General features: G+C 34.0%; 1 protein-coding gene across 1 annotated transcript; it reads right to left on the bottom strand.

The window, feature by feature from the left end:
• Window positions 1–3,496: 3,496 nt before the first annotated feature.
• KLRF1 (killer cell lectin like receptor F1) lies at window positions 3,497–11,392 on the bottom strand. Its single transcript, XM_038576123.1, has 6 exons — window positions 11,180–11,392; window positions 9,510–9,608; window positions 8,489–8,644; window positions 5,689–5,828; window positions 4,615–4,727; window positions 3,497–4,095 (listed from the first exon to the last, which is right to left on the bottom strand). Exons 1-6 carry the CDS (start codon window positions 11,262–11,264, stop codon window positions 3,975–3,977), a joined length of 714 nt encoding a protein of 237 aa, XP_038432051.1. The 5' UTR covers window positions 11,265–11,392; the 3' UTR covers window positions 3,497–3,974.
• Between the last annotated feature and the right edge of the window lie 3,838 nt (window positions 11,393–15,230).

Here is a 15,230-nt window from a genome sequence, read left to right as displayed (position 1 = left end):
GAGTGCATAAAAACAGAAACCTGAGGGTGCTTGGGTGGCTCAGTCAGTTAAGCGGCTGCATTAAACTCAGGTAGTGATTTTGGGGTCCTAAGATTAAGTCCCCCATTCGGCTCCCTCTTCAACGGGGAGCCTGTTTCTTGCTCTCCCTCTGCCTGCTGCTCCTCCATGCTTGTGCACTCTCTCTCTCTTTCTGTGTCAAATAAATAAATAAAATCTTTAAAAATAAAAAAACAACCCAGAAACCTGGTTTGGCCTTAAGATTGGTTTTGTTCCTCATCTACCATTTTTAGTCCATTTAGTAGGAATAAACAGAAAAACTCAGCAGGTAACTGGCCAGCAGAACTCTATGCTGGGTGTATATTGCAGTCAATGTATTGTGCTTAGGGATCTAGAGAGCAAGGAAAAGTGTGAACCTAAGAGGTGAAAAATCTTGGAATAAAGAGATAGTTGAAGAAGTAAAAGGAAGAAGTACATTCTCAAAACCGAAGCACTATTTAAAATAGTACACCCTTATTTTAAGAAAGTCTGATTGTTACTATTCATGATAAACCCCATTCACGTGTTTATTTCAATACACTTCCTTCCTGAAGCTTGAGCACTAGTCTATCATCTGTTGCCTTGCCCGTCCCTAAATTAGCTCACAACTCAAATACTTCCTTTTCCTTTTCCTCTTCCCATACTGTAGCTAAGGGTAATGGCTCCAAAACTCAAAATTTACCAGGTTACTCTGGGAACTCTAGCATTTTATTGGCTTTCAACTGCTGTTGAAATTTAAAGTGGAAATGCTTCCATGACGTTTAAGACATCTTATTTTTCAGCCTATTTTATACCCAGTTTATCCTTCCTTGGCCTCCAGTAACACTGTCTTCACATGTTTTAAAAACATAGCATGCTCACAAATCCAAAAGGTTTTCCCCCTTATCTATTAGCATTTTATCTAGGACTTCCTGGAAGGTTCCTCTTTCTCAAGAATTCCACTTACTTTACATCTCAATTCGTGTGCCTTATGTTTAAAGATGCATTAGCTGGGATCCCTGGGTGGCGCAGCGGTTTGGCGCCTGCCTTTGGCCCAGGGCGCGATCCTGGAGACCCGGGATCGAATCCCACGTCGGGCTCCCGGTGCATGGAGCCTGCTTCTCCCTCTGCCTGTTGTGTCTCTGCCTCTCTCTCTCTCTGTGTGACTATCATGAATAAATAAATAAAAAAAAATCTTTAAAAAAAAAAAAAATGCTGACTTTAAAAAAAAAAAAATAAATAAAGATGCATTAGCTAAATTAAGGAACAACATCGGATCCCCTCTACTTTATTGTGTTATAAGTAACATACAACTCTCCACAGCCGTTTGTCCAATTTTGTTCAGTCGATATTTATTGAGCATCTATTATGTATCAGACATTGCTTTAAATAATAGGAATACAATAAGAATCCAAACAAGGAAAAACCCTTGTGCATGGAGCTTCAATTAAAGATGAGGAGACAGAAAACAAAATATAACATTTTAAAAGATACAAAGAAAAGCAAATCATTTGGACCAAGGAAAAATGTTTTTTATATTTGTTGGTTAATTATTTTATTAGTATTTATGAATCTCACTAGAACATAAAGACCAGTTCAAATACTGGCAAAAAATGGTTACTGGCATTCAGCTGAGGTATTACCATAAAACAAACAAACAACACTACAAAGTAGCAAAAAGTAGCAAAAGATCTTGGAGATCAAGGATACAAATGTCACCTCAAAGGCAACTTTTACTACTAGGTCTAGAACAATTTAACCATCAAAATAGAGTATACAAATCGAACAAAATGTGAAAATGAGAGTCTACAAAGATACAAATGCAAAAATGAATAAGTTGAAATTCTGATGTAGATGGGTTATTATTTAAAATCTAAAAATACCTTCTGTCAAACAAAAATCACAGCAAAAAACTATTACACAGGTAAAGGCTTTATTCAAAGTTATGGCAGTGAGGGACATAAGCCAGAACTCACTCTGAACCAAAATCTTCTGAAACAGGGCAGTAGGGTTTTTGCAAAGCTGGAGTGAGAGGGAGATCATACACCATCTGTGTCTATTCAACAACTGTACCCAGAGGGAAATTAAACTTTTTCAGGTCTTCATGCTAGGAGAATTTTACAACTTGGAGCTAGGTGCCCACTGAAGTTAGCCTCCTACCTTATCATAGAAACTGAAAAACAGAGGTGCTACCTTTCTTGATGATTGCATTTCAAAGGAATGCCTCTCTGGTCCTTAGGAGAAACACTTCTGGGTTGTAAAGACTAGGAGTTTGAATCTCAAAGGAGCAGAGACAGAATTTCCAATTACAAGTTTCCTGAAGGAAATGTCTAAAAATGAGGAGGTCAGGGGCTCATCAATAGGAAGAACAAAACTTATCTAAAATTTGGACAGGCAGAAGGGAATGTTAAAGCCATCCTGGTCCCTGTTCACAAAATACTAATTTACAGTGAAGTCTGATAGATGTCACATTAAGTAGTGAACAAAGTCAATAGCATCAACAATGGAATAAAAAAATAAATGTATGTGCTGTCTGAAAGGAGGCAGTGAAAAGAACTTCTCACTCTTTCTGCCAAGGAGCAGTTGAATATAATCATGAGAAATAATCAGACAGATTTCCACGAGATTGGGCGCATTCAGGGTGGTATGGCCGTAGTCGATCAGACAGATTCAAATTGAAGAGCATTTTGCAGAATAACTCACTTGTAGCATTCAGAAGTGTCAAGGCTGTGAATAACAAGGAAGGCTAAAGAACTCTTCTAGATGGAGGGACCTTAAAGAGACATAATAACGAAATGTAGAAGATGATTCTGAGCTAGATCTTTTACTCTAGAGAATTTATATATATATATATATATAATAAATTATATTTATTTATATATAAATATATATTTATAAATAATAAATTTTATATATATATATATATATATATATATATATATATATATAAAATTGGCAAATCCTAAAAGGAGTCTGAGAATTAAATGGTAGCACTGTGTCAATGCTAAGCTTGTTAATTTTGATTATTTAATTGTGACTCAGCAGGGGATTTTTAAAAAAATATATTTTATTTATTTATTCATGAGATACACAGAGAAAGGCAGAGACATAGACAGAAGGAGAAGTAAGCTCCTCCCAGGGAGCCCCATGCAGGACTCGATCCCAGGACTGTGATCACACCCTGAGCCAAAGGCAAATGCTCAACCACTGAGCTACCCACGCATCCCAGTAGGGGATTTTTTTTGTAGAAAATATACACAAAAGTATCCACTAATACTTGAAATTTTATAATAAAATGTATCAATCTGGCAAGTAATTCTCAGAAGGTTCAGGAGAAAGGAAAGTGCTTTTCCTCTATACCTGTAATCTTCTTAGAAGTTTGTGATAATTTCTAAATTTAGATTAAAATTGTAACAAATCTAAAGCAAACCACATATTTAATGCTTTTTAGTCATAATCTCCAGTTTTAAAGTTTATACCAAAGAAATAAAAGGTGCTACTTTTTAAAAAGATATTCAGAATGTTTATTGCAGCATAGTTTATAGTAGGAAAACCTGAGAACAAAGTTAATGCTCATCAACAAAGCAGTAAAAAGATGTATAAATCCACACTATAATGCAATTCAGAATTATACAAAATTTGCATAGAATATTGTTACAAATTAAATAAGCACAGTACAGAAAAGTAGATATATTTGATCACATTTGTTGTAAAATAAAAATGAATAAAAATCCTGAGTGCAAATGTATGGACTCACACTGAATTATATTACCTCATAAAACTTTGGAAGGAAGTATTTTAGATTGTTTGGATGGGTTACTCTAAGGTTAGGACCAATGTAGATAATGGAGGGAAAATGGAGAAGATATTTGCTGTTTAATTGCAGTTCTATTTTTTTGGTAGTTTTAACTTCTTACTCATTAAGATTAATATTAAAACCTAATAGGCAAAAACTTTGATCATTGCTTATTGATTGATTGACAAATCCATTTGAAAACACTGCTGCAGGTTTCAGAATAAATTTTGTTTTCCTTGGTGGCAGCACAGCTATCTTCTTTAGCTGGCCCCTTTATGACGAATCTGTAGAAGAAAGGGTAAATATATTGTTAATCATTGTTGCTGAAGACATCCATTTGTATTTTTAGCTAATACTCTCCATTAAAAGGCCATTCGGATTTTAGGGCATTTTCAAATCCCTTGATTCATTAAACATTACAATATCTCTGTAACTTAGTATTACTTAGTATTACTGCTTGTCATTGGCACAGAATTCCAAAAGATCCTATTTAGAAATGAAAGAGCTAAGAGTAAATCTGTGTCCATACCCCATTCTAGTCTTCTTTCCATTGTTCTATATGGTATAGTTTTTAAACAACAAATGCACAATTATTATTGTTTTCAAGTCTTTTCTGCTTTGAAAACAAGACCAAAATATTCATCATTACTCCAGTAAACATTAAAATTAATTTTCATCCTTTCACATTCTTTAGTTTCAAGAACTATTTCAGAGTTGATTTTGGTGAACTTAGAGGGAGGTGCTTTATGAAGATAAGTTCTACAATAGACAGTAAATCAGACAATGTTTTTGGAAAGACTCACATATTTGAATCTAATGAAGAACCATCCACCCAGGTCCATGTCCTCACCAGGGATGTAAAGTTAAGTCCAATCCACACATAGTTTGATTGTTTTAGGTTTTTCTGTATAAAAGCCTAAAAAGTGAGTAATAAGCAACTAAGTGAAGATAATATTTTAATCATTCAGACATAATAAGTAAGATCTAGAATTTTTTGACAACTAGCATCCTACATGAACATTTTTAACTAATCAATTCATAACTTATTTATGTACACTATATATTTATTATATACATACACATACATATATACCACTTGTAAATTGAATACAAGTATTCAGCCAAGGACTAACTAGCATGAGACAAGCAAGGCACTGACATTGAGCATAAAATGCAGGAGGGTGCCAAAAACTCAGTAATCAAGATAAATGATAATTTAATTGAAATGTGGGAAGAAATTTGAGGAAAGCCATTTTTTTAAAAGAATTTATTTATTTATTTATTTGCTAGAGAGAGAGAGAGAGAGAGAGAGCGGCAGAAGGAGAAGGAAAGAGGGAACCCCAGGCAGACTCTGTGCTAAGTGCAAACTTGATGAGGGGGCTTGATGTCAGGACCCTGAGATCATGACCTGAGCTGAAATCAAGAATCGGATGATTAACTGACTGAGCCACCTAGGTGCCCCTTGAGGAACGCCAGTTTTTAAAAATTCATTTAGCATAATGTTTTTTTTTTAAATTCAATTAATTAACATATAGTGTATTATTAGTTTCAAAGGTATAGTTTTTTCATTCATCAATCGTATATAATCCCCAGTGCTCATTACATCAAGTGCCCTCCTTAATGCTCATCACCCAGTTACCCCATCCCTCCACCCACCGGCCCTCCAGCAACCCTCAGTTTGTTTCCAATAGTTACAAGTCTCATAGTTTGTCTCCCTCTCTGATTTCATCTTATTTTATTTTTCCCTCCCATCTATGATCTTCTGTTTTGTTTCTTAAATTCCACATATGAGTGAAGTCATATGATAATCGTCTTCAGGAAAACTATTTTCAACTGCACAAAGACTAATGTCATAACCCTGACACTAAACCACATACCATTTCAAGTTGGTCCTGAATGATTGGTAAATGAGATTTTCTTTCCAAACAATAACCATAACTGTCACTCCAACTTTTCATCTCATTAGAGAACCAATAACACTTTTCTTGATATTTGAGCCATTCCGATGGGCACAACCCTGGGAAATGGAGGAAACAAAGAAAATTAAGTTACATATGTATTTCTGAAAGTTGAATACTTCTGTGTTGTATAAATAAAGGTAGTATAATAAAAATCACTCACAACAAAGTGTTTTTGCTGTGATTTACAAGATGCCCAAATTACAAATGATAATTCATGAGAACTAAGAAATTAATTTAGTAAGATGAAGCAAAATTTAGACAAAAGAAGATTTGTTTTCCATGCCCAGATTTAATATAATTACTAAAATAACATGAACCATTTAAGCTGTATATTACATTAAGGTTACCTGTGAGATTAAATATTATTTATACCATTCTCTTAGAATTTAACCTATAAAGGTTTTGAATTTCTCTCTATTTTATGTGCATAAATCTTTCCTTTATAACTCCCTTTTGATGTTAAATAATATTGAGAATAATAGTTTTTCAGTGTCTATATAATTTCAAGTTATTTGATTTTCTTAAATTAAACTGGACTCTTCAATTAAAAATATCTGAGACTTTGGGATAATAGTGAGTGAAAATTAATTGTATGTATAAATATGAATTCAGGTCAGTATAATTATTCAAACTTACAGCCATTAAAATCTCCTTTTTTTATTGAAGTAAAATTCATGTAACATAAATTCACCATTTTAACTACTTTAAAGTGCAAATGTCATGAATTTTTAGTACATCCACAGTGTGCAAGCACAACTACTATCTAATCCCAAAATACTTTCATCACTCCAAAATTATTCATTCTCTCCATCCCATTAAGTTTTGACAAAAATGTGAGTCTTCCAAATTTTTTCTTATTTGTCAAAATTGTTTTTGCTATTCAGGATTTCTTTCAATTTCACATGAATTTTAGGATTGCCTAGTCCATTTCTGCAAAAAAAAAAAAGGCCATTGGAATTTTGATAGGAATTGCTTTGAATCTACAGATCACTTTGATTAGTATTGCCACCTTAAATCATGGTTATATACAAACAGGAATGCTATTCAGTCATAAAAAGGGAATAAAATGCTGATATATAATACAACATGGATGAACCTTGAAAATATTATGCTAAGTGAAAGAAACAAGACACAGAAAGTGAAATATTGGGAATCCCTGGGTGGCTCAGCAGTTTAGCACCTAGCCTTTGGCCCAAGGCGTGATCCTGAAGTCCCGGGATGAAGTCCCGCATCAGGTTCCCCACATGGAGCCTGCTTCTCCCTCTGCCCCTGTCACTGCCTCTCTCTCTGTGTCTCCCATGAATAAATAAATAAAATCTTAAAAAAAAAAAAGTGAAATATTGTATGAGTCCGTCATATGAAAATCCAAAATAGGTAAATCCACACAGACGGAAAGATTAGTTGCTGCTAAAAACTGGAGGAGAGGGAATGAGGAATTGCTTATTGAGAATAAGATTTCTTTTTGGATAATGAAAATGTTTTGGAACTAGAGAGATATAGTGGTTGCATATTCAAATGTCGTGATGCCATTGAATTGTTTTAAGTGTTAACTTCATGCTCAATATATCCTCAACTTAAAAAGAAGGAAAAAAGCAATAGGAAATTAATATCTTACAATTTGGCATACAGTATTTAGATTCACTTTCATAAACGTTTAATGGTGTCTATATGATTCCATGTTTACATATCAAAGCTTTCTTGCCTCTGAAAAAGTTCTATTGTAATATCCAACATACTGATGAATTTGCCAGTCTAAAATATGCATTAAAATTACAGTATTTCAATTAGCTTGGGACCTGCACATGTAAAGCACATACATAATCCAAAAGAAAAGAGTATCAGTAAGTAAACCATAATACATACGATATTTTCATACGTGATAAAAAGGACAACACAAATTAGTGGATGGGAGAAAATCCTTTTTTCAAAGAATTTATTTATTTATTTATTTATCTATTTATTATTTTTTAATTTTTTAATTTTTAATTTTTAATTTTTTATAGCAGGGGGGTGGGGAGGAACAAAGAGAGAGGGAGAGAGAATCTCCAGCAGAATCCCTCCTGAATGTGGAGCCCTACTCAGGGCTTGATCCCAGGACACCAAAATCATGACCTAAGCTGAAATCCAGAGTCCTAGACCTAACTAACTGAGCCACCCAGGAGCCACCCAGGAGAAAATTCTTTGATATATAATTATATAATACTCTGCACATTTCTCACATATACTATAAAACAAATGTTGAAAGCTCAATAAGTTAGGTGCTTTAAAGTTAAAGTAAAACAAAATTAGAAGTAGACGGGATCGTTTCTGAAAATTTTGTATAATTGGAAGTTCTGAGCTTAAAATCACCATGGATAGGTTGTTATGTATAATTACCTTTATTCATTTGGTATTTCAAAACAATAAATAAGGGACAAAAAATAGTCGTTACACATTGCCTTATAATCACAACTAACTTCCCATATTTATGTGTTTCAATCTGATGTTAAATTCCTGAAGGGAAGAGCCTATTTGTTATGTTCTTTTTCATACCTCTCTTCCCACTGCAAAAAATAATAATAATAAATTATATATATATGAAATGTTGAATGAAAAGTAGATTTACATCAAATCTTTGTTTGATGATGTAATCTACTGCATACCTGTTAAGCAAGATTTTTCAAACTTAGAAAGCCAAAACTATTAAAACTAGTATAGGGCCAAAGTCTTGAGATACCTATATGGTCTGTAGCTTTTGAACCACAAAGGCTTGTGTCCTTATTATTTATATTTCCTCTTGTGCCACTATTCGTTTCCAGGTTTCCAATATCATCATGTTGGGTGATATTTGAATTCTTTCCTTCTTGGCATTTTAGCAATACTCCCTGAGAAACTTAAAAAAAACAGAATTATTTTAGCATTGAGTAAATATCTTCTCTCTGTGCAGGGCTCTAGACACAAATTCTTCACAATGATTCTGATGATTGGAACAAGAAACAACGGAAGGGATAACTAGAAAGTTTCTTTCTTATTTTCATGTTTAATGAAAAATAATTTCGAATATTACATAATTAATTCATTTATAGAATATGTATTTTTTGAGGATCTGTTCTATGTCAGGCATTGGGCTAAGAACTGGTGACACAGTAGTAAATAAAGCAAAATTCCCCCTCTAAGGAAAGTATACATGCTCTTTCCATGCTTTCTTAATGTCGTGTTTTGCTGAAACCTATGACACTGTGCTTAGCCTGTTCTACCATAATTATTTATTTAATATCTATTTTTTTCATTAGAGATTTCTCACCATGATTATTCTTTTTTTATTGTTTTTTTTTTATTTTATGAGGTTTTTTTCTTGGTTGGGAAATTTATAGTAATGTTGGGGTATAGTAGTATATATATATAGTATAAACTAAATATAAACTTAAAGCATAAAAATTTTTAAAAAAATAATGGAATTCTATCTATTCACAGGTTTCTAAGAAATCCAAAAATAGGGTTTCCCAATACACATCGCACAGACATACACATAGGCACACACATTTTCTTCCTGTTAGACTGCATGCCATTTGAGAACAAGATACTTACCTGATTTGACTACATATTAAATACATTAATACAGAATATAATATACAGCTTTATATTAGTAGCTTCCTATTAAGCCTTTGTTAACAAAACAAATAATAAATAAATATGAAAAGACTCATAAGAAAATAGTAAATATTTTCTAAATTTTTTTTTAAGATCTTTTAACTTACCCAGTAAGGACAGGGAGATCAAAGTCAAGAGCAGAATGCCATTTACTGTTCCAGATATTCCCAATAAGACTTTATACCAGTGCAACATCACAGAACAATCTGCGAGATTAATCACATGACTTCTCTTAGAAAAGTACATTTTCAAGAAGTGAAAGCAACTGTGATAATAGGATTGCATATATTATTAGTTTTGAATTTCAAAGGCTATTAGGCAATCAAAAGCTTAAAATCTAAATCAATAGAAAAATGCTTATCTATTTTATTTAGTAATGGTAACTGCGTGATTAGAGCTATGATGCATGTTATATTGAATCTTAAGAAATTGCTAACATTTGACATAATTGACTAGTCAGATAAAGAATTTTAATGTATACACCTAATAACTCCCCAAGCATGCATACACACACACACACACAGGCTCATGTGTCCATGTGCACTTACAGATACACACATATATATTCACACAAATATATATTTTCTAATTAATAATTCGCTTTAATGTAATATTCACAAGACATTCAACCCATTTCATTTACTAAGGGTGTAATACAAATCAGAACTAAATATGACTCCTGATACCTGCTATTTTAACCTAAAAAAAATCCTAAAATTTTTTCTAACCCATGTAATAGTTATGCTGCAGTTTTTTGTTTTTTGTTTTTTAATTTATGATAGTCACACAGAGAGAGATGAGAGAGAGGCAGAGACACAGGAGGAGGGAGAAGCAGGCTCCATGCACCGGGAGCCCGACGTGGGACTCGATCCCAGGTCTCCAGAATCGCGCCCTGGGCCAAAGGCAGGCGCTAAACCACTGCGCCCCCCAGAGATCCCCTGCAGCTTCTCTTTATATGGTAAACTCTTTAAGAGTGACTACTGTTTTATTTTTCATATGCCTACACTGCTCCATTTGAGTAAAAGCTCTGTATATAATGACAGGGTTTAAACTGTCAATTAGATTCAAATGTATGTCATACCTGAAGCTTTACCAAATATTAGCAAAAACATTACTATTAGTGAAGGAAACTATTGGTAAAGGATGAATATTAGTATATGCCACTTAAATAGCTAGGAGTTGCACATTTATGATTTGTAGCTTCCTGAGCTCCTTTCCTGAACCAAAACACATTTTGGTATCAGAGTGCCATCTACAATCTGAGTGTGAAAAAAAGTTTACACGGAAAAGCCATTACATTTTGTGGTCTTTCGGGTTAATAGCTCTACTTCCCAAAACAAAATTTTCCACCTGGTAAAAAACATATTTTAAAGTTTTTGACACGGTGAATTAAAAACTAGTACTAAAGATGCTATTTTTATGAATGATACAGAGGGGGACAACTGGCACCAAGTATTCATTTCAATTTTGTTAATTGTAACTGTGTATTTTTCCTGAGAATGGCCTTAGGAAATTATGTGATACAAAATGTTACTTAAAAGCAAATAATTGTTAGCCTTCGCCTTGATAAATGAGAGACAGACAAACAGCGAGCCTGAGAGACAGAAAGACAGGACAGAGGCAGAGAAAGAAAAAAGCACTAAAAAATAAAATAGTCCAAGAACAGTAAAGAGGAGAATGTTGGTAATTACTGTCCACATTCATATTAATATTAACCCATATTAAATCCATACTCATATTAATCCACATTAATTGAAAAAGACCCTGAATTCCATACCTTTATGTTTAAGTTGGAATATTTGGCTAGAACTCCTTTTCTTCAATTGTAAATTCAATGTCATGTATCTTTCTTCGTCTTGCATCTTCAATGAATATATATGTGTATATGTGTATGTTCCTTTTTTTAAGTATAATATGCTATAAGAAAAATAATAAATCTGCTGCTTATCAGATCTAGTCCTCAAATTGTCCACTCAGGGTACAAACAAGTGTGTAGTTTCATCTACTGTGAAAACCTCAGAGGAAATGTTTTCTTTCTCTTTTTTAAAGTTTATTTCTCATGACCTAGATAGCACAGAATTTCTCAACTGTCCACCACATATTGAATTTAATATCAGATGTAGTTCTTTAAAAAAAAAAATACTGATTACCCCATAAAGTCAGGGTAATGGAAATTGTGCCTGTTTTAGACTTGAGTTACATGATACATACATCCCTTTTGGTTTAGCCAAACTATGTGAGTTTTCAATTACACTTCCTAATACAGTGATATTTGATTTAATATAATAGCTTACAATTGCCTAACAGTTAAATTTCTTGATCTTAAAACAACATTGATTACAAATCATGCTAATAATGTAATAATACAATTTGAAGAAAAAAAAAACACTGGCAATTTTTGGCATTCTAAAGACACTTTAAATACAAAAAAAAAAAATTGGTTTGGGGGATGAGAATTTAGGAAAGAAACCATAGGGATGCCTGGGTGACTCAGTTGGTTAAGGGTCTGCCTTCAGCTCAGGTCATGATCTCAGGGTCTTGGGATGGAGCCTGACATCAGGCTCCCTGCCCAGTGGGAAGCCTGTTTCTCTCTCTCCCTCTGTCCCTCCCCACCACTCATGTGCTCTTTCTCTTTCTCAAATGAATAAATAAAATCTTTAAAAAAAAGGAAAGAAATTCTTTTTTTCAATGACCTTTCCTGGTATTTGAAGAAAATGCCCAATATTTACAAAACAGGACAGAAATTTCAGATCTTTTTTTTTTTTTTTTTTCTCAGCTTTGGTGAGGTCTACTTTACACACCGTAAAATTCACTCATTAAAAGTAAATGATTGGAAGATTTTTAGCAAATATACAGATGTGGATGATTTTTAGCAAATATACAGATGTGTACAAACATCACCCAAATCCAGTTTGGGAACTTTCTTATCACTCTAAAAAGTTCCCTTATGCCCACTCTAAAAAGAGTAATACAATTCTGGAAATATCAATTTCAAAAGTTGAGATAAAGTTGAAAATTTTGACACATAAATCCCACATCTTTGGTAATGGTAGCAAATTGAGAACAGAAACCAAAGCTTTCTACTGGGAGACTTCCCTAGTGAGGCAGAAGATTGAGGAAAGAGCTGAGTAGAGTATGTACCTCTGACTGGAGCATGGCCAGTCCTGCTCTCATATAGGGGCCCGGGACCATTAGCTCTGGCTCCTGTCTCATTCCTCTGCTTTCCTGCCCCAAATCAGTAAAGGAAGCCATCCATTAGGGCAAGGTTGTCTCCACAGGTCAATCTTCCAAGGCAAAGAATGAGATGTAAAAGGTGGACAGCAGAGCTGGAAGGGCAAAATCAGCCTTTTGAGTTTAGTAGTGACTTAATGTTAATTATATTTGATATTTTCAGTTACACTAGCACTTTTTTGGCTAAAAATTCCTGTTATGCTACTGCTATACATTTTTCACCAAGAGTCTTTGACCTTTGGTGTATTTATCAATACAAAGTGACCTATCCTGTGAATGTCAGTCCGTTTCTTTCATCAGACACCCTGGAACTTATTACTTATTAAATGGGCACCTGTAAAATGATCCAGGACAACAAGGATGGAAGCTATACATACTCAAATAAGGCCCTCCCCCATCGTGGCTGATTTTCCTAAAACCTCTGTGGAATGCCCAACCTGTCAAAGGCAGAGACCAAAGCAGAGCACAGTTTCTGAGGGAAACCAGCCAACCACTTGATGGCAGATCTATTGCTTAAGCTTCTTCCATCATGTCCTGATAGTGTTTTGTGTTCATAAGAATAATCATGTATTTTAGGAGCAAATTTGACTTCTTTACCTGCAGTGCTTCTGCTAGCATCACCATTCACAAAATTATGAAATGTCTTCTTTGTTATCATGATTTTCCACACAACCTTGTGTTTGACATTTTGCAGAAAAGAAAGTTTAGTAATCAGCTCATGCCTAAATAATTTACTTATCCAAAAGTAACTTGCTGGGCAGAAAGCTGAAATGACCTTGTGAAGGCACACTAGTGACAACTGCTGGAGCCATAGACAGAATGTACAGGTCTGTGAAAGCATGGAGCTAGGACTCAAATTCAAAGTGTCCCCTCCCATTGTTATACCTAATAATCCACATGAAGAAATTGCTTCCTTTCCCCAAGATTAGGGGAGAGGGGCTTACATTTTTTCAAGTTTTTATTTCAATTCCTGCTAGTGAACATACAGTGTAATAGTTTTAGGAGTACAATACAGTGATTCCACACTTCCATATAATATCCAGTGCTCATCACAAGTACATTCCTTAATCCCCATCACCTATTTCACCCAAGATCTTGTTTTTGTTGGGTTTAAGAGCTTCTGATACCTAAAAGAAGACTGTTCTAATAAGCAACATGATCAAGTTCCTGATGAACTGGAAGCTAAGACTTCCTTTTGTGCATTTTTGGATTCTCAATCATTGGAACAAGAGGCAGAGAACAGAATCACTGCAGTTGGGTTACTGGTACACAAGGTGGTTTAGGAGAACTATGCCTCAAACTCAGGAGACTTACAGAAGGAAGTTTTATTACCATTTCCCCTGACAGTTCTGGTAAATACAATGCTGGGCTAACACAATAAAAACATCACCAAGAACTTAGATCCTACAATAATAATAATCTGGGTCATTATATGAGCCAAATATGTTGTACAATTAAGATGAGAGATCAAAGGAAAAGAAACATGAAATGGATATCAATATATACCTTGTCTCCAGCACCTGGAATGGTGCATGTCTGTTGATTGAGAAAAAGACCTCAAAAACATAAAAGGGCCAGAAAATCCATTGTGGCTTAAATAAAACATCCTGAGTGTCCAAAGTTCTGTTGTCAAATCTTCTCTCAGAATTAGTGGAGTGACAATAAAATAAGTCAAATCTATAGCATGTTGAGAACTTTCTGTTACTTCCACAAATGCTTTTTGTATTTATTTTAATAACTGGGTTTCTAAATTTAAATTAGAATCTAGTATAGTAGAAAATTTGTAGGATTTGCCTTGCCAAGCTCACTTGAATGTACAATTTCTGTAATTCCTGTTCTTTATAGTCAAAGTTTATAATGAAAATGTGTTTTTTCAGTATTTTAGAAATATGTAAAAGCATCTGAATTGCCACATTCTAAGTTTATATTTATTAAAAATGTTGCAAAGATCTTAGAAATCATTGGTAAACTAGAATTCATTAAAAGTAAAAATGGCTCTACTAAAGACACTGTCAAGAGAACAGAAGGCAAGCAACAGAGTAGAACGTATTTGCAAGTCACATCTGAGAAAGCACTATTATCCAAAATATACAAAGAACTCTTAAAACTCAACAATGAAAAACAAAAACCTTGATTAAGAGATGAGCTAAAGACCTTAACAGACACTTCACTAAAGATAATACACAAATGGTTAGGAAGCATATGTAAAGCTCCACATCATATGTCATCAGAACAATGCAAATTTAAACAATGAGATGCCACTACAAACCTATTTGAATGGCCAAAATCCAGAACACTGAAAACACCAAATGCTGGCCACATTAGAAACTTTCCTAGTGGCTAATAGGATTGCAAAATGGTACTTTGGGAAGCAGTATGAAAATTCCTTGCAAAACAAAATATATTCTTACCATTTAATCTAGCAATTTGGTCCCCTGATATTTACTCAAAGGAACTGAAAAATGTGTATCTACACAAAAGCCTGCATGCAGATGGTTATAGCAGCTCTATTTTTAATTGTCAAAACTTGGAAGCAACCAAGATGCCTTTTAGTAGATGAATGGATAAATAAAGTGTGGTACATGAAGACTATGGAA

This window comes from Canis lupus, chromosome 27 (assembly GCF_011100685.1).
Source record: "Canis lupus familiaris isolate Mischka breed German Shepherd chromosome 27, alternate assembly UU_Cfam_GSD_1.0, whole genome shotgun sequence".
NCBI classification, from domain to species: domain Eukaryota; kingdom Metazoa; phylum Chordata; class Mammalia; order Carnivora; family Canidae; genus Canis; species Canis lupus.
This window is presented reverse-complemented; position numbering and strand designations above follow the sequence as displayed.